Here is a 23,626-nt window from a genome sequence, read left to right as displayed (position 1 = left end):
TGTAAAGAGTTTGAATTGGATGTTGCTGTGGAACTTGGTTTGTTAGTGTTTTATATTTAATTGTTTTTGATTGAATTGAAATATCCTAAATCACCGGTAAATTAAAGTGATCGAAATGATATAACAATGGAAACTTTTTCAAATATTTAAACTGTGTAATTCATTTCAAATAACCTTCATAAACTATTGATAAAAGTTTTCCACTTACCACTGATGTTAAAGGATGTAATAAGAACATAATTACTTAAATTCTGAAAATACAAAACAAACTAAAAAGTATTTATTATTGTGTTGACAAAACAATGGAAACTTAGGTTTCATTTTTACAAAAATTGTCTGGCCCTTTTAATGATTTTGTTATAACTGCTTCACTACGATGATGTTTTGATGAACTTTTAAATGAACTTCTTGGAAATATTTTGCCATTACCTAATATTCGCTTCTAATATAATTTTGAGCCCGTATTTTGCGATCTACAATTTTCCATAGGTTTTCTATAATTTGTTATACCAAAGAGTTTGATTTGGAAAATATTCTAAAAAGTATATAAGTATTAAGTGAACATTGCTAATTATTACCTAGAGGGCGTGGCATATGTGGGCGGTAAGTAAGTTTATGTGTAAGCTCATATTTTACACTATTATATATCGAAAACCACTTCTCAGTTGCTGTTGCCGTTTTCTAGTTATAATCAAAATAAGAAATTCTGTACGAAACAAACACTTTTTATAAGTGGCTTTAAAGCTTGTTTAGGGTTTTAGCTATAACTCCCTTATGATTAAATATTTTGTAATGAAATTTGGCACACATGTAAAATGGAGAACGGGTAATAATTTGTTATACCAAAAAGTTTAATTTGGTAAATATTCTAACAAGTATATAAGAGTTAATTGAACATTGCTCATTATTACCTAGAGGGCGTGGCATATGTGGGCGGAAAATATGTTTTTGTGAAAGCTAATATTTTACACTATTATATATCGAAAACCTCTTCTCAGTTGCTGTTGTCGTTTTCTAGTTATAATCAAAATAAGAAATTCTGTACGAAACAAACACTTTCTATAAGGTTCTGCTTACCTGGTTTTTGTTGCAAAATTCGTGTTTCTGAAAATATGAAAAACGAGTGGCTTCAAAACTAGTTTAGGGTTTCAGCTATAACTTTCTTGTGCTTAAATATTTTGTAATGAAATTTGGCACACATGTAAAATGGAGAACGGGTAATAATTTGTTATACCAAAGAATTTGATTTGCTAAATATTCTAAGAATTATATAAGTATTAATTGAACATTAACGATTATTTCCTAGTGGGCGTGGCATATGTGGGCGGAAAATAAGTTTTTGTGAAAGCTAATATTTTACACTATTATATATCGAAAACCTCTTCTCAGTTGCTGTTGTCGTTTTCTAGTTATAATCAAAATAAGAAATTCTGTACGAAACAAACACTTTTTATAAGTGGCTTTAAAGCTTGTTTAGGGTTTTAGCTATAACTCCCTTATGCTTAAATATTATGTAATGAAATTTGGCAAACATGTAAAAAGGAAGACGGGCAATAATTTGTTATACCAAAGAGTTTGATTTGGTAAATATTTTAACAAGTATATAAGAATTAATTGAATATTAATGATTATTTCCTAGTAGGCGTGGCATATGTGGGTGGAAAGTATATATCTTAAAAAGTTCATATTTATTATGTATCGAAAACCGCGTCTCAATCACGCTTGTTGTTTTAGATATATATATACCTATAAATTAAAACATTTGGAACCAACAAGAACCAAAAACCCGTCTTGAAAATAGTTTTTCTGTTTTTCTATAAGAAATATAATTTGTGGTATGTATTTATTCTTAGTCTTTTTCTTGCTCAGATGGAATATTTCATTCTTTTAAATAATTGAAGGTATCATTATTGTGAATCATTTGCTTCTAGGTGGGTGTCTCCAATATTCGAACATTTGCCTTCATTGGAAGGTTGTTGTATAGACTAATTTCAGTAGTTAAGAAACTCACCACTTTCTATTATTTCCTTTTGTAGTTTATTATTTAGTACTAGAATTCACCACCAGATGGCTTTACACTCAAAAAATTGCTTCAATGACAAAACAGTTTTTATTTTTTTTTTTAAATTTTTTGTGTAATCATTTTATTTGCATAATATTTATAACTTGGTTTTTTTCTTTGTTAAATTTTATTTTTGTATGTTTTTTGTTTATTTTTTTGCATGTAGATTTTTTATTTTAAATTTTATACATATTCATAAATTGTTTTTTGTTTGTTTGTTTATAATTTAAAATGTAATGAATTTATTTATATTATAATAATAATTATTTTTGTGTTAATTTCTTTTTAATAAGTTTTTATTATATTTTTTAATATTCATTTTTATGTTTTTTTACGCTACAATAATATGAAACGGTTGATTTTTTTTTGTCTTTGAGGAGGGGGTTTCCTTCATGCGTTTTTTTTTAAAGTTAAATACTTTTATTTTTGTTTTGGAATTATTGCATTTTGTTGGTTTATAATGTGTGTTTGATGATTTGATTAATTTTTTTGTAGGTTTTTATTTTAAAGGTTTTAAATTTTGTACATGTTTTTTTTTGAGGGTTTAACTTTTTTGTTTGATTTTAAGTTTTGTTTTGGGGGGAATTTAAACTCAAATTTTTAAATTTTGTTTTTATATAATAAAAAAAATGATTGTTTATGCTTCTTGCTATTATTATTTTATTTGTTATTAAAGTTGTTATGAAGTTGTATGCATTTTTTTAAGGTTTTTTTTATTTAAATATAAAATTTGTACTGAAAACCTTTAATATATTTAGTATATTTTTATAAGGTTTAAATTATAGCATAGAAATTATTATTATTATTTATTTTTGTTTAAATTCATTGTTCCTTTAAATATTTTTTTAAGACAGTTTTTTTTTTTAAGTAGAAATTTGTTGTTTTTTTGCTTTTGGCCATATAATTAATGCTAATTTGAATACCATTTGTTTTATGTTGTTATTTTTGTAATATTCATGGTCTTGGTTTTTATTTTTTTTTTGGTAAGTCTTGTTGTTAAACTTTTCTTTGAGTTTTGAAAAAAATAATTATAAATATTAAATAAATAAAAACATGTTTTTTTTTTTTTGTTTAAAGTTTTAAATATGTAATTTTTATTTAATTTTTTTTTAAATTTATTTTAAATAAATTTATTTTAACAATATATTTTTTTTGTAGTTCGTGTTTTTTCTTTATAATTAATAGAAATATTTGCATAATTTTTCGAAAATTTTTGTTTACAAATTTCCATTTTGTTTAACAACTAATTTAAACTAACGTCTTAATGAGGGCTGTTTCATTTTAAAGGGAGGAGTAGTAGGTAGGGAGGTTTAATTAATTTTATTAATTAAAAAAAATTGTTTAATAATAAATTTAGTTTTATTTCTATAGACCCAATCTAAACAGAAAATTTAATTTAACAATAATAACATGTGTGTTGTGTTTTTTTTTTAAAGATTTTTCTAAAATCTTAATAAATTTGTGGATGCTTACAAAAAACTATATTTACAAGGAGAACATAAAACTAAAAATTTAAATTTGAGCTTAAAACAATTAAATGTTTAATAAAAATTAATTAATTAATTTAAAAAATTAAATTTTTCTTTCAAATAATAATAATAATTATAAAAATCACATTATTGTGATGTTTTTCTTGTAGATGTTAAAACAAATATTTTGCATAATACTTTAAAATTTATTTAAACTCAATTATAAATTATTTAATATTTTTTGCTTTACATTTATTTTCATTTCTTTTAATTTAATTTAATAAATAACTGGTGGGTTTGATAATTTGTGTTTTCTTTTTTTTATATTTCTGTTTTTTTCTCTTTTGTTAAATATATTAAAATAATGTTGTTTATTTATATAAAACTTAAAAATTTAAATGTCTTAAAAGCAAACAAAATAATAATAATAATAAAACTCACTTAATATATAAAATAATTTATTAAAAATTCTCTAAAAATTAAGCCTCACTTAACAAAAAATCTAGAAAAACTAATTTTTAAATTAAATTTACTAAATGTTAATTAAAAATATTGTTTGTATGTATTACAAAAAATGTGTTTTTTTTTAAATTTTTAAATGAATAAATTTTGTTTTGTTTTTTTATTTTATTTATTTCATAATTAAATTTAAAGCTTTGGTTTCATTATAATGACAAAATTAAACTTCTTAGTTTAAGAAGTTTTTCTTTTGCACTTTTTTTCTTTTTAAATAAATCATTTAAATTCATTTCAATTTATTTAAAATTTATTAATAATAAAAGAAATTTTAAAAAACAATTGGCACACATTTTGTTTTACAAAAAATAATAATTGAAAGAAAAATTATTTAGAAATAGACTTGGCTAAGCCGAATTAAAGTATACCCTGAGCTGAGTATAAACATTTGTAGCAATTTTGAATTTTATTTCAAAATATTTTAACACCAGGGCATACTTTTTTAAAAACTATTAATTTATGTTAATAAATTAGTAATATTTTTTTTACATAAAATTAAATTTTGTTAAAAAAGATACAATATTTCTTTGAAATTAGCAATGTTTTTTTGTTTGTTTTTTTTTTAAGGGGAAGCACACGATTGTTTAATTAACAAGAAATGTTTTCTTTTAAAGGAAAGTTTTAAAGAAATTTTAAAAACCTCAAAGCTTGGGTTATATAAAGTAGTTTTAAATAGTTAAATAATTTATAAAAATAAGCATTAAATGTCTTAAATGTTTAAAAGAGAATTACAGTTTAAAGGCCTTATTCATAAATAGCTTTTATATTTATCAAAGCTTTATAAATCAAAATTTGTTTTATAAACCTTTGATAAATTTAAAAATTGTTTATCAATATGGGGTTAAGTATAAATTTTAAACAAACAATTGTTTAAATACACTCAAAGAAAAACCTATACATACAAAAGTAATAATAAAGCTTTTTAAAAAAATTAAGTTTCACGAGCTTTAAACTAATTACCTATGTTAAATGTAACTAAAAGCTTTTTGTGCTGTAATTCAATTAAAATATTTATTTATTGCTTTTTCAGAACTTTAAAGCAATTACTTCAGTTAAATGTAAGCTTCTTATGCTATAATTATATTAATATATATTTTTATAGCTGTCTAATGTCATTTAGCTTTTAAAACTTTAAAGTTTTTCTTAGCTTTTCAATATAAATATTATATTTGAATTATTTAATAAAAAACTTTTAGTTTCAATACAATTTCTGAAAGCTTAATGTAATTAAAATATCAAAAAGATAAAAGCTTTAGCTTTTATTATTTTGAAATGAAATGAAAAATAAACATTTTAAGAAAAGCTTCTTAATTTAATTTACTTTCAATACAATTTCTTGAAGCATAATTCAAATAAAATATTTAAAGTGAAAAGCTCAGTGATATCAAAGTATGTAAAGAAAAGCTTTTAAATTTTAATATTCAAATTGAATTGAATTATAACAAATAATTTTTTGGAAAAACTTTAGCTTTTGAAACTCTTTAAAAATGCACTTTTTAAGAAAAGCTTTCTTTTCAATTCAAATATTCAAATTGAGTTTGTTAACAAATTACAGTTTTAAGCAAAATTTTCACTGACATTTCATTTAACTTAATTAAAAACATGAAAGCTTTTACAGCATAGCTTATGGAAAAGCGTTTAAATTTCAATAATTTGGTTCAAAATGATTTTAATAACATTAGGATTAGTTGAAATATTGTATTGACTTAAAAAACTCTAAAACGTTAATGATAGCTTTTATTTTTAGCAATTTTATTTTAATCATGGTGCCACCAAAGCTCTTTGAATGTTTGCTGTTTTTGGAAAAGCTTTTCAATTTAAATATTTTAATTGCATCAGTTCACAAGAAGCTTTTAAAACTTTAGTATTGTAAGCAACATTTCCATATCATTAAATGTATTGCAGGTAACAACTTAAAAGCTCTTAAAGCTTTAGTTATTCGAAAACCATTATATTTTAAATATTATAGTTAAATTACTTCATTAAAATATTTTGTAACTTATGTGTTTTACTCTTTGAGAGCTAACAGACTGTGTGACTTGTTCACATATGTAGAACCGTGACAAAAACCCCATAAGAAATAAATCTTGCCGACATTAGCATAATCTGAAACTCGTTCTTGAAATGCACATTGTCGGGCGAGCAGTCCCAATATATCAATGTGCGACAATAAAAACTAGTCGATTATGGTTCTGAATTGGACGCTATTGGATCTCATGTGGATTGGTATCGTCCCAAATTCGAAAATTTTGCTTGTTGACGTACCGATTCATACCGAAATTGGCGTCACCGTAAAACAATTCTATCATTTACACGTGTTGTTGTTGTTGTTGTTTTAAAAACAAACTGAAGATATAACAGCAAATTCGACAGATGTAGCTTCAACAATATGGCCGCTATTAACTGTCAAAGTTCGGAGGACCCAATGGGAAGACTCTTTAAAATCAATTTCAATAAAAGCATTGGGAATTGTTTTATGGAATGAAACATTTTTAAAATTCAGAATTAAGCTAAAATGAAATTAATTAGAAACTGAGTTTGGGTTCTTGCCTCCAGCTCGATTTACTTCAAAGCTTGCACAACATTAGTTGGATTTGAACCTTTTTGAAAGGTTCTTTCAGTCGGCTACTATCCAATTTAAGCTAATATATCCAGCAAAATTATTCCTTGACGATCTTATCGTATTTTAAAACATAAATTTTCAATACTTTATAATTTTTTCAAGCCTTTTATAACTATAAGGAAACTTTATGAAGCAGATGTCAGAAATGATGCAGATGTCAGTAGTAACAATCGCACAATAGTTTTAATTTTAAAGTTAAGGACCACTAAGATTTTTCACAATCTGTAGATTTAAAATATCTTATAGAACATTAATTTTTCTTTGAGCGTATAAAACACATTTACAAAATAATTCTTTTCAGTTAGTTATAATACATACTAAATAATAAAGCATTAATTTAAACCCTTTTTAAAACGAAAGGGATGTTACAAATAATTCTAAATTTAATTACAAAATAATAATTTTGAATTTCAAACAACAAACTAAAAATATACAATAATAATTTAAAATTAAACATTAAAAAAACCTCGTATTCATAAATAAATTAAAAATTTATAAAAAAATTAAATAAAACAATTTTGTTTTAAAAAATCTAAAATAAATTTGAAATTTGTTTATCAATATGTCGGGTTAAATTTTTCTAAACAAAATCACAAACTACAAATGGGTTTTATTTCCAAGTTTTTTTCTCATACTTTTTCATATATAAACGTTTAAGAAAGTTGTTTTTTTCCAGTGTATTTTACGGCTAAATTTATAAAGTTTTTTTTATGTATCATTTTCCAAATATTATAAAGATAGAGTGAGAGAGAGAGACAGACAGAGTTAGATAGTTAGTTAGAGAAAGAAAGTTACATATAGAGTATGTCAAGAAATTTACAATTTTAAATGTAGAGTGTTTTTATATTGTATTTTTGATAAATTTTGTTTATTATTTTTGTTCTTTTTGTTTATTTTGAATATTTTCTAATATCAATTCAATAATTATGCAAAACCTTGATTTAATTTTAAATTGTATTTTTCCTTTGCAGCTTTTAAGCTTTTTTTTTGTTTGTTAATTTTTTGCTAAAAAAAAGGAGCAGGGTTTTGGAGGAGGGTTATTGATTTAAAGTTTTTAAAACTCAATTTTAATCGTTTAAATTTAGTTCTTTAATCTCACAGATGACTATTTTTAAATTTTATTTTTACAATTTATTTTTAAATATTTTTTTTGGGTTTTTTTTGTTGTTTAAAGAATTTTGTTTTGTAAACAAAATAGTTTAAAGAGCTTTTTTTGTGGTTGGTTTGTTTGTACTTAAAATCTAGAAAAGAAATTTGTTTTGAACTTAAACTAATACATTTGTTTTGTGTATCGATAGCTAGAGTACAGTTTTGTTAAGCTTTTAAAAATAGTTAAGAAATAAGCTAGAATTTATAAATTTACAAAATAAACACGAAAGTTGAAGGGAGGCAGAAACAAATCAGGCTTTTTGTTTAGAAAATCTTAAGACACAGAGTTATGCAAGATATTTAGCAAACAAGCTTTATTGTGAAATAAAAGCTTTATTGAAGAAATATTATTTAAAAAAGCTTGAACAAATAAAAATGGTTGAATAAAATCGAACAGCTTTTTTAAAACAAAAGCTTAATGTACATATATCTATATTTCACACAAAAGCTTTTTATATTCAAAAATATTTTTTAATAAATTTTAAAAGTAAAAGCTGAATAATGAATTTTACTACTTCAAATCGATATATTTTTGCATAAAAAGCTTTATTAAAACACATTTTTAATTTCGTTAAAGCTTTTACCAATAATTTATGATTCAAAATATTTTTCAACAAAGTTAAAAGCACAAAGACAAGAGCTTTAACATAAAAGCTTTTTTAATTTAAAAAGATTTTAAAGTACACTTCATGATAGAGATTGAACTTTGTTAAACTTTAAACTCTTGCTATCTTCAAACATTTAATTGTTGGTTTGAAAAACGAATAAAGTTAATATTTTTAATAAAAATTTGAAAAAAAACAATGTGTCTTTTCCTTCCCAAAAAAGCTTTTTAGATTTGTTGGAAATTTGATGGTTTTGTAGAAGGGGATATAATTTTTTTCTTTTAACAAAAAGTGCCTTGAAATAAAAGCTATTTTTTTGCAAGTTTGTTTTTAATTTTTTTGTCTTAAACTCTAATTTTTTAATCGGCACATTTAATTTTTTGTTTTTTATAATTTTACAATGTTTTTTATTTTTATTTTTGTTTTAAATTTTCTTTGTTAATTATTTACTAATTTTGCGTAGGAGTGGGAGTTGGGGGGTTGGTGGCGAGGATCGAAAAATTCTTAATTATAGATATTCCTGTTTGATTATTATATCATTATTCGTTGTTGGAGTTAATTTTTTGCTGGCCTTGGTAGCCAACACAACCGTGGTAGTGTTAGGAGGCGTTGTCGTTTGATGTATGGAAGTATTTATAATGTTTGTGTTGGTTGTTGGTGTTGCCGCTGTTGTTGACACTTTGTCTACTCTAAAATGCCGTGGTTTGTGTGTTTGCTCTTCTTCCGCTTCGGAGTTATCGTTATCGCTCTGATCATTATGTGATTGGCTGTCTTCATTATCTGATTGATTGTGTTCTCCCTGGTTGTCTTCATCATGGTCTGCATGGTTGTCATTGTCATTACCATCATCATCTGCATCTTCGTCGTCGTCCTCGTCATCATCATCTGCATCATTTGTTTCCGAATTCATTTTGGCTAAAGCATTAGAGGCTGACATTTGAGCTTTTTTCATGGAGGACTCATCACTACTATTGCTGCTATCGAATAACTGACCAGCAGTGGCAGCAGAATCGGGTGATAGGGGTGTGGTAGCAGTGGGTGGTGTGGAGAGAGCATTCGTATGCGGTGCTTGTACACGCTCCTCCTCTTCGTCGTCCTCTTCATCTTCATCCATTTCCTCATCGTCATCGTTGTCATCCTGTTCATCGCCACATTCACGTTCTTGTTCTTCGTCTTCTTGTTCGGACTCTTCGGCCGTTTGCCTATCATTGGCCATTGGTTGCGTGTCTTGCAGCAAGTCTTTTTGATTGTTTGCCTTTTCTAATTTATGATGATTTTCCTCCGCCTTCTCCTCCTCCTCTCCATCATCACCTTGAGATCGTTTTTGATTTTGTATGGAAGACATACGCTGATCGCCCTGTTCATCCTCATTGTCTTCATCCTCTTGTTCGGATTCCGAAGAGGCTTCACTCTGCTGCTGGCCATGTTCGGGCTGTGTACTTTCCACATTGTGCTGAGAACTCTCGTTTGGTGATCTCTGCTCCAGCGTGGTGGTGCTCGATTCATTATCCTCCTCATTGTCATCCTCCTCCATGGACTCACTTAACTCCCGTTTGATTTGACTCAAATTATACTGTATCCTCTCATCACATTGCCTTTGAGCTCTTTCCTCACTTTCCCTTAGCTCTTTCTCCCTCAATTCGCGCTCGTAGATTTCTGGCTCTCGTCGCTGAGACTTTTTCAGAGGCACTCTTAGTAGCATTTGATCGTCGCATTCCTTTCGCAATGCTTTGGTTATTAAACCGTTACCCAGGCCACCACTGCCATTTACAGCCGCCGGCATGGGGCTAATTTGCAAGCTTTCCAACTGACGTTGACAGTGTTGCAATTCCGTTTGCAGTTTGGCAATTTGTTCGTTGCGCACTTCAATTAGTTCTTTTAGCTGTTGATTTTGCAAGCGATAATGTTGATTTTCATTTAAAATTCTTTGCAGCATATTGAGCAAACGTTCTCTGTCTTTGGGTCGTGAGTCACGTAATGTTTCGATGGCCAACTCCCAGGGTGTCAGCGTGTTGCTGCTATCGGCTTCGCCATCGTTGACACTTTCGTCATCGGTATCTGTGGACAATTCAAATTCACTGTTCATGGTGGTGGTGGTGGCCGTACGACCATTCTGCAAATGATGTTGATGTTGATTCATAAAGGCCTGCGGTGTGCGCAAATGAGGCTTGTCATGATTTTGTAGAGTTGCAGCATTGGAAACTGCTGCTGGTGCTGCTGCTTTTGTTGTAGTTGTTGTTGGATTAGAGGCCGCCGTCAAATTTGTGGTTAAATTAAGGCCTGTTGGCGTATTTGCATTGGAAGACTGTGATGGTGAATGTTGTTGTTGCTGCTGCTGATGTTGTTGTTGATGATTAAGATTTGCTGTTAGTGTTTGTGGGTTATGATTACGTTGCTGCTGTTGTTGTTGTTGTGGCGTCAATGGTTGCTGATGTTGTTGTTGATAATATCTTTGATTTTGTTTATAGTAATCATATTGTTGCTGATGATTTTGAGCTGCCGTCACTGTTTGCTGGATTTGAAGTCCAGCCTGCGGATGTTGATTGTGATGTGGCTGTTGTTGCTGATGCTGCTGCTGTTGATGATGAGGAAGATGATGAGAGGGATGCTGATGTGTGGGATTTGTAACTGAGGGTAGTGGATGAGGTGGTGGTGTGGGAGTTCGCATTATATTATTTTGATTAATTAAATTTTTGCTAATGCGTATACGTCCAGTCAGATCATTGTGCTGCTGTTGTTGTTGTTGGCCACTGCTGCTGTTGTGATTGCTGTTAGCACCATATGCCACACAATTTGGCAACAATTTATTGTGATGATTTACAGTGGCAATAATTGTTTGTGCATGTTGCTGCTGTTGCTGGGTTTGTGGCAAAGGCGATGTTGACGATGTGATTTCGTTTGAACCACCAAATTCCTCGGGACTTCGAGGATTATTACAGCTGGCACTGTTGCAATGAGCATGTGGTGAGGGAGATTGTCTTATATATGGCTGGGGTCCATGCACAGCTCCATGATGACTTGGTATTCGTTGTAGGTGTGTGGCTGATGGTGGTGCTGGATGTTGATGATGTAGTTGCTGTTGTTGTAATTTTTGGGCAGGTATTAATGGTTGTTGTTGTAGCTGTGATTGGGGTGGTGTGGTGGAGGATGTTAAATTTGTGGGTGTTGTTGAGGTGGCAGATGATGATGATGACGAAGAGGCCGAAGCAGCGGAAGAATTGGAGTTTTGCAGGGAAAGACGTCGAGTTTGCAGTTCCATGTGGCTGAGGTGTGTTGGGGGCAAGGTTTTGTGTCGACTTAAGGCCATGGGGGAGACTAAAGGCGTTGCGGGAGCTTCACTTTCCATCAAAGGACCATTACAACTGCGTCGGTCCTCTTCGCTGTGATTGCTAAGGGGCGGGGGTGTGGGAGACATTTCGCAGGGTGTGGGCGCCCTTTCTTGTTTTATTTGTATTTCACCTTCACATAAACCCGTTACTAAAGGTTGTTGTTTAATTTGTTGCTGCTGCTGCTGTTGTTGGACCTGCAACTTCTTTTTCATTTCCCTCTCTCTCATTTCCCGTTCACGCTCAAATTCCCTTTCCCGTTCTCTCGATCGCTCAAATTCCCTTTCCCGTTCTCTCGAGCGCTCAAATTCCCTTTCCCGTTCTCTCGATCGCTCGAGCTCTCTTATTCTTTCCATTTCACGTTCCCTCTCCTTTTCTATTCGCTCTCGTTCTCTCAGTTCTCTTTGTTCCTTTTCACGCTCCTGCGAGAGATGTGTCTTTCTGGGCGCCAACGCCACATTTGGCTGATACGTTCGCTCGAAACGCTCACGATCCGTGGAGCGTACCACACGTTCGGGATTTTGCAGCACTGGCGGTTCCTGACTCAGATAAGGAAGTGTAGATAAAGCTGCCACTGCCGCTGCATTGTACGCGGCATGCATGAAAGTTTTGGGCTGAGGCCACGGTCGAAACGCCGACATTTGACCAGCCGCCACCATTCTTTGCTGCTGGGCACAGTGGGCATACATTAACGACTGATAGTGCTGATACTCCAATTGATATGCTGACGCTTCGTCGAGGCCTTTGGATTTCTTCGACGTTGGAATGTCCAGCTGGTCGCCACGATGCTTGACAACGCTAGGTGGTAGGGGTTGATGAGGTGGTGGCGGTCCTAGACCCATAGATGGCACTAATATCGAATGGTCCATATGCATTTCGGCCTGGGAAAAGAAGAAGAGGAATAAATGGAATTAGAAATTAGAAAATTGGAGAGAAAAAATATATTAATTGAAAGGATATTTAAAAAATGTTGCCGAACATTACAAGAATACATGATATTTTTCCATGCAATCTCCTTAAAGCAATAAACTCTTTCAGTTCACTGACTTTTCTTCTCCTGTCTGATATTTTTATTTTATTCTGTTCTTTTTTTTTGTTGCTTGTTTTTGGCGCCATAACTGCAACGTCAATTTGAAAATTATGAATCGTTTTCGGCATCACTAATGGGTGCAGACTGACTATACACAGCCATGCCATTGACTCAAACAGTTACTCTCTCTCTTTTCGATTGCGTGGTGGTGGTTTGTTAAGTTATTCAACATAAATGTTCCTGATGAAGACAACGATGCTGCTGCCGATTGCCCCATCTTGTCTTTATGGCCTGTTACTTTCGAAGCATTTAAATGCTAGACTTAATTATACATACGACTACAACCATGTTGTCTTACGCTTGCTTTGCATAATTGTTTCCAGTTGCAACGCCTGTCTCACATCCTCGACATGGCACCAGACGTACATACATACGTTCGCACAACATACTACATACATAGATTTTGTTTAATGTTCTTTTGCTACTGGTTTTGCTTTTACGTTTCCTAATTCCAAAAACTCAACTCTATTAAATGAATTTATTTGAAATCTATATAATTGTCCATACTGATGACTGGCTCTGCGTTTTGTTGCGGAATGTTTATGACTTCATTAACTGGAGAGTAACAAATTTTAGTGGAATTTTATGATGATGGAAAAATATGTGACATTCGTAAAACCACATGACAACAAAAAAAAAAAACTGAATGCGTGTGTTTTTCTTTGGCGAAATTTATGCAAGATTGAGGTCAATTTTAAATGTTTAATTATTTATAGAGGAAACGGTTTAATTAAGATAAATAAATTGGTTTGTAATCAGCAACAAGATCATCGCTTTTTGTTTTTTGGTCATAGATTATGGCAAGTTGGGAAAATGCTGCTGAAAGTAGAGACGTTCGAAGAGTGCTTGATTAAAAAAAAAAAAAAAATAGAATAATTCAAAAATGGATTCCGACTATAAGTCTGAGGGTTGCGGGTTCGATTCCCGCCAAAGACTCTGGGTGTTTTCTGCAGACAATCCAAAGAGCTTTGCGTATAATGCATATTTTAAAGATTCTATTACTGTAGCAAGAGCATTGATAACTAAGTTATCAAAGAAAAATCATTCAGTCAACATCTCGGAAAGAAAGAAAAAAACATACATGCAGTCTCTTAACCAGCCAGCCAGCAACCACACATTGAAACTACAAAGTTCACTAGAGGATTTTCTTTGGAGTTGTCAGTTTTTATAAGTTCATTTTTATGTTTATGTATTCAAGTGTATGTAATGCATATACAATATTTTTTTGTCGCGCAATAGAGTCAAGGCTGACAAGATCTACTCTTTGGCAAACGAATGTGGTATATGTAATGTGGCAGTATATTGGGAACATTTTTTTTGTACTTAAAAATGCAAAACGACAAAGAAAAAAGAAAGAAAATATTATAGTAGATTGCTTGCTTACAAGGAGCATATTGTGCACGTTCATATTTTATTATGTAGTTTAAAGGGTGTTTCTTCATTCCAATGGATTTACCATTCACCATTCATAATGAATACTTTTCAAAATATTTTTTTAATATTATTCCTTTAACAAACTTACTCTTATTAACTATATTTCCCTTATTCATTTCACCGATATGATAGAGGCTTTTTGGTTCCGCTTTATCGAATTCCGGATATTTGATTTTACACATATGCTTGACTACAAATCTATCTGAATATCGGAAGCCATATTGTATCCGCCATTTTTTATTTTGAAACCCTTCTAAGACTTATATTCTATTATTGTACGATATAACTATCTTCTGCTTGTTTATGAAACGATTTATTGGAGCCATGTAATACAATTTTTTAAAATCTGTCTGATATTTGAGTTTAGAAGCCACATTTGTAACAAATTGTTCATATTGTGGTGTGATACTCAAATTAATATATATCTTAGAGGATGTACATTAAAAAATTACCCAGATATTCTTCACTTTATAATTCACAAAATATGAAAACTACGGGATACAATCGCCCCTATCGCGAATCAATCACCCTTATTGTGAAAAACATGTGAAATTTATGTTCCCATGAAATATCCATTTCCCCTTGAAGGGAAAATTGCTTTCGTGATATTCCCCTGAACCTTTCATTCACAATAGCTGATTTCGTTCGCAACAGTTGTTTATTGTTTACAAAATTCCATCTAAAAATTTCGCAACATGTGGAATTTTTTCACGTGAACAAAATTTATGAACGAAAAATAGGAAAAGTGAAGATATTTCATGTGAAATATTGATTCGGGATAGGGGTGAATATTTCACATGAAATATGTTCCCTTTTCTTTTTTTCCTTCATCAACTTTGTTTACGTGAAAAAATTCCCCATGTTGTGGAATTTTGCAAAAAAATAAACAGCTCTTACGAACAAATTCGACTATTGTGAATGAAAAGTTCATGAGGAATATCACGATAGCAATTTTCCCTTCGAGGGAAATGGATATTTTATGGGAACGAAATTTCACATGTTATTGCCGATAGGGGTGAATAATATAAATGTATTCAAAGTATTTACCATTGCTATCTACAACCTTTTCCCATCTTTCTCACAACATATGGATTCCGAGTCTAAAGAACGGCTCAAATTTTTTGAGGCCAAGAACGAATTAAGTCAATATTGGATACTTTGTTCCAAAGTGAAGCCTATCCCAGAGAGAGCGATCGGCTTCGATTTAAACAAATAGTAGTCGGACGGGAGCATGGTCTGGACTATAAAGCTGGTGGGGCAAAACTTCCCAACCACTTCATTCTAAATACTTTTTAAAGGTATTGATGGAATATTACGGTTTCCTGTCTGGCGGCATATTCTGGTCGTTTTTCGACAAATGCTCGTATTAAACGAATAAGTTGCGTTCGGTACAGGTTCCCAGTGATGGTCTGGTCAGATTTCAGAAGCTCTTTTTGATCCCAGAAAATACAGAGAATTACCGTAGCGCCATGGATATTTGGCTTTGGTGTCGATTCGGCTGGTTGGCCGGGCTTCACATACGATCTTTTACGATTCGGGTTATCGCAATGGATCCATTTTTCATGCATAATTTTGGACATGAATAAAAAGGTATGTCAAGGTCTCTCGGTTTCAATTCGTATGGCATCCAGTTTTCCTACTTTTGGATGAATCCTGATGCTCGAAAATGTTTTGAAATTGCTGCTTCAGTAGCTTCCAATGATTTTGCAGTAATGCCTCCAATACTTGGTCTTCAAACATTGTTGACTGGCCTGGGTGATCTTTGCCTTTCGTGTAAAACATACCACTTCTGAACCGCACAAATCCGATGGAACACATTCACCATAAGCTTTGGCGAGCAGCGGATCTTTTATTTCAAATTAAAGAAGTAAAGCAAAACTTCGCGCATATGACGCTTTGTTGGTAAAAAATTTAACATTTTCGAAGCAAAAATAAACTTTGTTGTTTACACTGTAATGTTCAATAGCTAAGTGAGAATAAATGACATAAGTATCCTTCAAAATGACATATAAGTTATTAAAAACAAAAACAGCATTCATTTTTTGTAAATCTCGCATTTTAATATAATTTTGACATTTGTCACAAAGTATTAGAAAGAGCCTTGGGTCGAGGAGCAACACATTAGCCGGATACTCAATATAAATTTCCAAATATTTTCAGCTTTTATTTAAAATATTTTTCAAAATATTTTGAAAGAAATTTCTTAATTATTTGTACACATACTGTGTAGCACGAATAAAAAATGAAGGTGTATTATACATTTGACTTTTTTAACAACAGATCCGTGCTGCATAAATATTTTCTTATAAATTTTATATGGCATTCACTTCATTGTCAGGCCAACAATGACTAACAGACAGTCAACATACGACGTTTTTCCGCTGTTGCTACTTTTTCATCTTACAAACGCCAACAACAACAAGAACAAAAACGTCATAGAGGACTGGGAAATGATGATGAGGACGACGACGTTTTTATATATTTGCTGCTGATGATGACGTTGAATGTGTCATGAGCCCGTTAGGCCATTATGGTTTGTAGAGCAATATCAAAAACAAAAACAGAAACCGAAACAGCAATATTAATATTGTTGCATTGAATTTGCTGTTGTTGTGTGCCTGCCTGCCTCGATGGCTGGCTGACTGGCTGGCAAGAAGTCAGGCAACCTCAACCTAATCCAAGGAGTGTTTTCGAAGTCATTCATGCGTGACAAATTGCATTTGCCATATTGGTTGGTTGCTTGGAACACATGGGGGATTTTGTTGTGTTTTTATTAATTTTTTTTTTTCTAGTTGGCTCAACTTGTAAGTTGTTGTGGTTGGAAATGGTGGCACAAGATGTGCAGATGAAGATGCTAGAGTTTTTATATATAAGTATTTGTTAAAGGATTCAAATGTTTTGAAAGATTTAAAATATAGTTATGGAATTAAATAAATAATAGCAGGGCAAAGTTTCACAAAGATTTAGAGGGCAATGAAAAAAATTATTTTTATTATATAGGTAACAGTTCCAGAATTAAAAGAAAAGAACACCAGTCTTCATCTTTAAGATCCCACTTTTTTATATCTCTATCTCAAAGTTAAGTATCAAATAAGTTTCAGAAAATTTTAGAGGTCAATGAAAAAAATTATTTTGAAATTTCCTAAATCCTTTCATCTTTGAATTACGATCCTTTATTATATAGGCAACAGTTCCAGAATTAAAAGAAAAGAACACTACTCTTCATCAAGCACTTTAAGTACTTTAAGATCCCTCTTTTCTTCTCTCTCCCTCTCTAATATTGATTGGAAAGCATGATCATATGGTTTAGTGTTTTATTAAAGTTTTTTTTTTGGTTTGATTTTAAATTAGCTTTATGTCTGCTTTTAAAACACACATAAATATTAAAACAATAGGAAAAACAGCTGCTATAGACGTCTGATTTTCCGATGCCACAAGATGCTGCAGTAGCAGCCACCACAGCAGTAAGTAGTGGCAACAAATAAAGCATGTTGTTTGAACATTAAGTTAAGGCGGCAATTTAGTTTTTAAATTTTATTTGTTTACAGATGCAATTATAAGCATAACAACACAGTTGCTGAACTTTTTTTTTTTTGGTTTTCATACATACATATTTTATTTATCAAATAAATATACGAGTAGTAGACAGTCAGACAGACAGACAGACGGACGGACGGACGAAGGAGTCTTAAACAGCCAACGCATCATTTAATGTAGCAGCAAGTAAAAACTTTATTATCTTGCATCATCGTTGCTGTGCCAGTCATTATTTATAACCAGTGCTGTTTAATGATGTATTGTAAGATTTGAACATATTTTTGGAATTTTGGAGCACCACTTTAAAGTTTTTTCAAGATTCGAAAACTTCAAACACACCTAAATCTTTTTGACTCGATTACACTTTTGTTAAATTTACAAACAAATATTACAAAATGTTCTTGATCCCACGACAATTGGATATTCGCGATCACAATACTAGTTGTCAGACAGTATCGTTGTTTTCTGTTACTACAATCGACCTACCATGATTGAATTAGCAAAACGAGGGAAATACGGTGGGTCTTGATGAAGCAAGAACACGGTAAATGTTGATGGGAATATTGTTGTAACACCCTAAGGATTAAGTTCCGCTTCCCCAATCAGAACATTTCCCAAACCCGATGGACGAAGTAACGAATCCATTCTCTTAATATCAATCAAAAGGATCTTCGCTCCGGAACGATCCGAGTCTCATTCGACCAATTCAGTAACAGTTTTAACAACTAAATACAATTAACTGAAACACTATGTGGTGAAAGCTAGCTGGAAAACTGTTGTTAAGTCAGAAAAAATAATTATAGAAAAATGGAATTCGGAAAACGTCAAACATTTATGGTGCTGAGTGGTTACAACTGACTTAGATTAGGTTGTAAAAACAGCCTGTAATAGCGAGCTCACTTGATACCATAATTTGTTTCATTTGTGATACCCTAATTGGATCATATTCCGGCCCCCACTCATAAACATTTTCGGTGTTGAGTGGTTAAAATTTATGTAGGTTAGATTTAAAAAGAAATCTGGAAAAGTTTGAGTCCATAAATGGTTCCTTTTGTGATCCCCTAAGAATCATGTTACGGTTCTCCAATCAGACCATCAAACCCGACGAAGTAACGAATCCATTCTTTTAATATCCATCAACATATCCAGGATCTTCGCTCCACAACGAGCCGAGTCTTAATCGGTCAACTCAGCCACAGCTTTATCAACGAAATAAAGCACCAATATAGTGAAAGCTGACCGGAAAACTGTTGATGAGTCAGAAAAAGCCATTATTGAACAATGTTCACAACCACCGAATTTGTATTCGGAAAACTTCAAACTTTCCGGTCCTGAGTGGTTACAACTGACTTAGATTAGGTTATAAAGACAGCTAGTAATAGCGATATCACTTGATACTATAAATTGCTTCCTTTGTGATATCTTAAAAGAATCATATTCCGGACCCCATTCAAAAACTTTGCGGTGTCTAATCATCCCAATTCCATCCTAGATATACATCATTGATAGATCCGTGTATAAATGAACTACCCAGACCGATAGTCGATAGACCAAGTCATATACAGAGGAGGTGTTCCACCGTCTTCTCCTCGTCTTTACCTTGACAAGAGTCCAGTTAGCGACGCTGACTTATGTCAGTCTTATAAGGGCCATGCAAGCTTCGCTATCGAGCGAGCTTCGATAGTCAAAGTAGACCATCTGGTCTGAGCAAAGCCATAAGTTCCCAAAGTGACTTGCATCATGAAAGCAGAACACCATAGTAGACTTTCTTATATTTCGGATGGGAACCGTTTATTGTCAGACTCATTAGAAAGACAGGGCACCCTGAATAATTTCAGTTTAGAATTTCTCGTCACCTCATTAGGAGGATCTAACGAGAGAGACGCTGACTTATGTCAGTCTTATAAGGGCCATGTAAGCTTCGATATCGAGCGAGCTTCAATAGTCAAAGTTGACGATCTGGTCTGAGCAGAGCCATAAGTTCTCAAAGTGACTTGCATCATGAAAGGAGAACACCATAGTAGACTTTCTTATCTTTCGGATGAGAACCGTTTATTGTCAGACACATTAGAAAGACAGGGCACCCTGAATAATTTCAGTTTAGAATTTCTCGTCACCTCATTAGGAGCATCTAACGAGAGAGACGCTGACTTATGTCAGTCTTATAAGGGCCATGCAAGCTTCGCTATCGAGCGAGCTTCGATAGTCAAAGTCTCTCGATCTGATCTGAGCAGAGCCATAAGTTCCCAAAGTGAATTGCATCATGAAAGTGGAACACCATAGTAGACTTTCTTATCTTTCAGATGAGAACCGTTTATTGTCAGACACATTAGAAAGACACGGCACTCAGAATAATTTCAGTTTAGAATTTCTCGTCACCTAATTAGGAGCACCTAACGAGGTGTAGACACCAGAGAAAGATTTAATTGCAGATTTACTGTCAGTATAAATACAGGATATGGGGTGATATCTTGGAATACCTCAGCCAGTCAACTGCTCTCTAGATAGCAGAAATCTCAGTCTGAATAATTCGACATTGATCCTTTATCCTGAAGCACTGATCCTTCCGGAAACAGGGAATATTAAAGTCACAACCTACACTAGCAGCAAACTGTGTAGATCTCGAACGTGTCCCCTATTGAAAGTGACCTCCCGTGACACCGTCTGTCAAGGAAGGCTGTCGATATGCAATAGTAAATATTCACATGGCTATTAGGTATATATCTGAGAATAGTTACATGGCCTCATCTCCATGTTCCGTCGCGTTGAGAGCCCCCAAATTAGAAAATAACCAAAGTCTTCCTTCCTAAAGCCTACATATACGATCCAACATACGTTAGTTTTACTATCAAATGCACCACGACCTTTATCCTATTATCCCACCTCTACATCATCTTCTCAAGCGATCACTGCACGATCGCATTTGACCATAGGACTTTTTTTTTTATCAAAATATCCCGCCAATGAAAAGAGCACGTAGCTCCCATAATGATCGCCAAATTTTTGCTTTTTTTATACTCTACTTATTCCTCAATGATTACATACCTCTGAAAGTCTGTTCTCTAAAGGCCAAACAAAGTCAAAAGAGAAGTAGTAGCAGTCATCACAAAAGATGGTACTTATCGTATGCCACATATTTTGGTTGTTGCATGTGGCAACGTGATTATTATTTTCTGCCGTTTTCTTAATTTTATTTCTTGCGCTAGAAGAAAATGAGCCAGCCATGCCTTGTATAGACAGACGGCAAAAACCAAGAATTGATCGATCAGTTATTGGTAGTTGTGTTGTACTCAAATGTATTATTTTTTTTAGTTTATAGTTTATAGTTTTTTCTCGATGATTGTATGTAGTTTTAGTTGCTGTTGTTTGTTTTTCTTCTACAATTTCTAAACAAACTATTGATTGGTTTAACTTTAAGAGTTGAATTGATATAAATTGAAATTGATGAGGTTGTAGAAAAATAAATATGTACAACATATTTGTGGAATGTGGTGGTAGTTTGTGTGTTTTTTTGTAGGTCTGTCTGTCTGTCTATCTAAGTATCTATCTATTTGTGGCTTAAATGATGATGGCTTTGATTTGGTTGGGGATCGTTTGTTAGTTCGTTCGTTCAACATTGGGTTGGTTTTCTGTATTGATGATCGTCATCATCATCATCATGGTGGCAATGGTAATAGTGATGATGTTCGTGCTTTATGTATGTAAACATGCATGTTGTTACTTTATATTTGCTGCTGCTGTAGTTGTTATTGTTGTTGATATTGTTTATTTATTGTATTTTTTTGGGTATGACATTGATCGTGTTAGGTGCAGCACCTGAAGATCATTGTTAACTTATATTCACACAAAAATTCACACACACACATTCGTTTCCACCGAGTTGCATCTAAATCTTACAAATCTTTTTTTTATATTTTTTCTGGGTTTTTTTTATTGTTGGCCTAAAGAAATTGATCGTCAAATTAGGAAGCCATTGTATTTAGGCGTGTTTGTACTCGTACTCCACACAAGATACTACGTTACGATTTCTGTTGCAATGTTAAGAAAATTGTTATTGTAGCGGTAGTTAATGTCAATTGGTCATGTTTATGACCCATTAACGGTAAAATTGGTTTTGACTGTTTTTGGTTAAAGTTTCTTTTATTTTATTTCGATTTTTCGGTGGTGATACAAAACAACAAAATAATGTTTACATTGGTTTTTGTTTGATTTCAACCATATTTGGTTTATAAAAATGCCTCACTGCCTGCAAAGATTTAATAGAAATAAATGAAAGACGAAGAAACAAAAAAAAAAAAAACATCACAAAAATGCGAATACATTGAGTGTGTCTAATAAATAAGAAAAACCTTAACCTTGTAGAGAAAACTGTTGGTATTTGAAGACATTTTCTTAAGGAGCTATAAAATGTACATGAAAATGCGAGGGTTGGTTAAGGAGTTTTAAGACAATTATTTAAAGTCTAATTTATAATAGCTTTAATGGATCTAGGAGGGCCAATACCGATTACCGAATCTAGATAATAGATGACCAGGAGCTGTCTCTTGCAGTAATTGACTTGTTAAAAGGGTTGTATAGCTTATCTAGTCCACATCAATATCATCCAAATTTTGCAGCAAGAACTCAAATATCGTGTCGCCATATCGATCACCAGTAACAACCAGGCCAAGCGGCCAGGCATATTTCACAAGAATTATGAACCAATGATAAATCAGTGCCGAACAGTGATCAGTTATAGATGCAACCCCAAATACGGCAATTTTGATGACTTGTGGAAATGGTGATAGAAATATGCTTCATCACTTCATCCCTGATTTTTATACCGTTCGCCATGAGTGGCAAGGGTATATATAAGTTTGTCATTCCGTTTGTACTTTCTACATTTTTCATTTGCGACCCCACAAAGTATATATATTCTGGATCGTTATAGATAGCGAAGTCGCCCCCAAATAACTTACATTCATGATTCATACATCAATATATCGGGATTTCTTCTGGCTCGGTTGCTATTTAAAATGGACAAAATCGGCCCAAAAATGGCTGAGATATAAGGAAAAAACCGGGAAAACCTCGATTTTTGACAAATATCTGGATTACTAAGTCATTAATATAGTCAATATGGATATCTAATGATAGATATTTCAACGATGTATATAAGGCTATAGTAAGTTGGACCTAAATGGGTCAAAATCTTTTTGTCATAAATTCTTTTTTCAATTTTTTTTTAAATTAAAAAAAAATTTATAAAAATTTTAAAAAATAATTTTGAAAAAAAAAATGTTTAAAAAAAATTAAAAACTATTTTGAAAAAAGAAAATTTAATTTTATTTAAATAAAAATATTTAAAAAAAATTATATAAGGCTATAAACTTACTATAAGTTGGACCTACAATGGGTCAAAATCGGGAAAAAATATTTAACCCGAATTTTTTTGTCATAAATTCTTTTTTCAACATTTTTTTTTTAAATTAAAAAAAAAATTATAAAAATTTAAAAAGAAAAATTTTAAAAAATAAATTTGAAAAAAAAAATTTAAAAAAAAATAAAAAAGAATTTGGAAAAAAGAATTTTTTTTTAAAAAAAGAAAAATTTAATTTGGTTTAAATAAAAATATTTAAAAAAAATTATTTTTAAGAATAATTTGGTGAAGGGTATATAAGATTCGCCACATCCGAATATAGCTCTCTTACTTGTTTTAATTACTCTCTTCACAGTTGACGAAGTTAAATCCATATGCTGACCATATTTTGTTTGAAATTTTGGAACTGTGGAGGCCCAAATTACATTACATGAAAACGCGATACTCTCTCGTGTA

At 31.7% G+C, this 23,626-nt stretch overlaps 1 protein-coding gene across 1 annotated transcript in view; it reads right to left on the bottom strand.

Annotated features, from left to right (window-relative positions):
• Window positions 1-8,602: 8,602 nt before the first annotated feature.
• Window positions 8,603-23,626, bottom strand: part of Snoo (Sno oncogene) — a 356,489-nt gene continuing 341,465 nt past the window's right edge. Inside the window, exon 3 of the mRNA XM_065502082.1 lies at window positions 8,603-12,631. Coding sequence (XP_065358154.1) covers window positions 8,933-12,631 — 3,699 coding nt within the window. The 3' untranslated portion in view covers window positions 8,603-8,932. The remainder of the gene's footprint in view (window positions 12,632-23,626) is intronic.

The sequence above is a fragment of the Calliphora vicina genome, chromosome 2, assembly GCF_958450345.1.
Source record: "Calliphora vicina chromosome 2, idCalVici1.1, whole genome shotgun sequence".
Taxonomy (NCBI): Eukaryota; Metazoa; Arthropoda; class Insecta; order Diptera; family Calliphoridae; genus Calliphora; species Calliphora vicina.
Note: the sequence above shows the minus strand (reverse complement) of the source record. Positions and strands in the feature narration are given on the sequence as shown.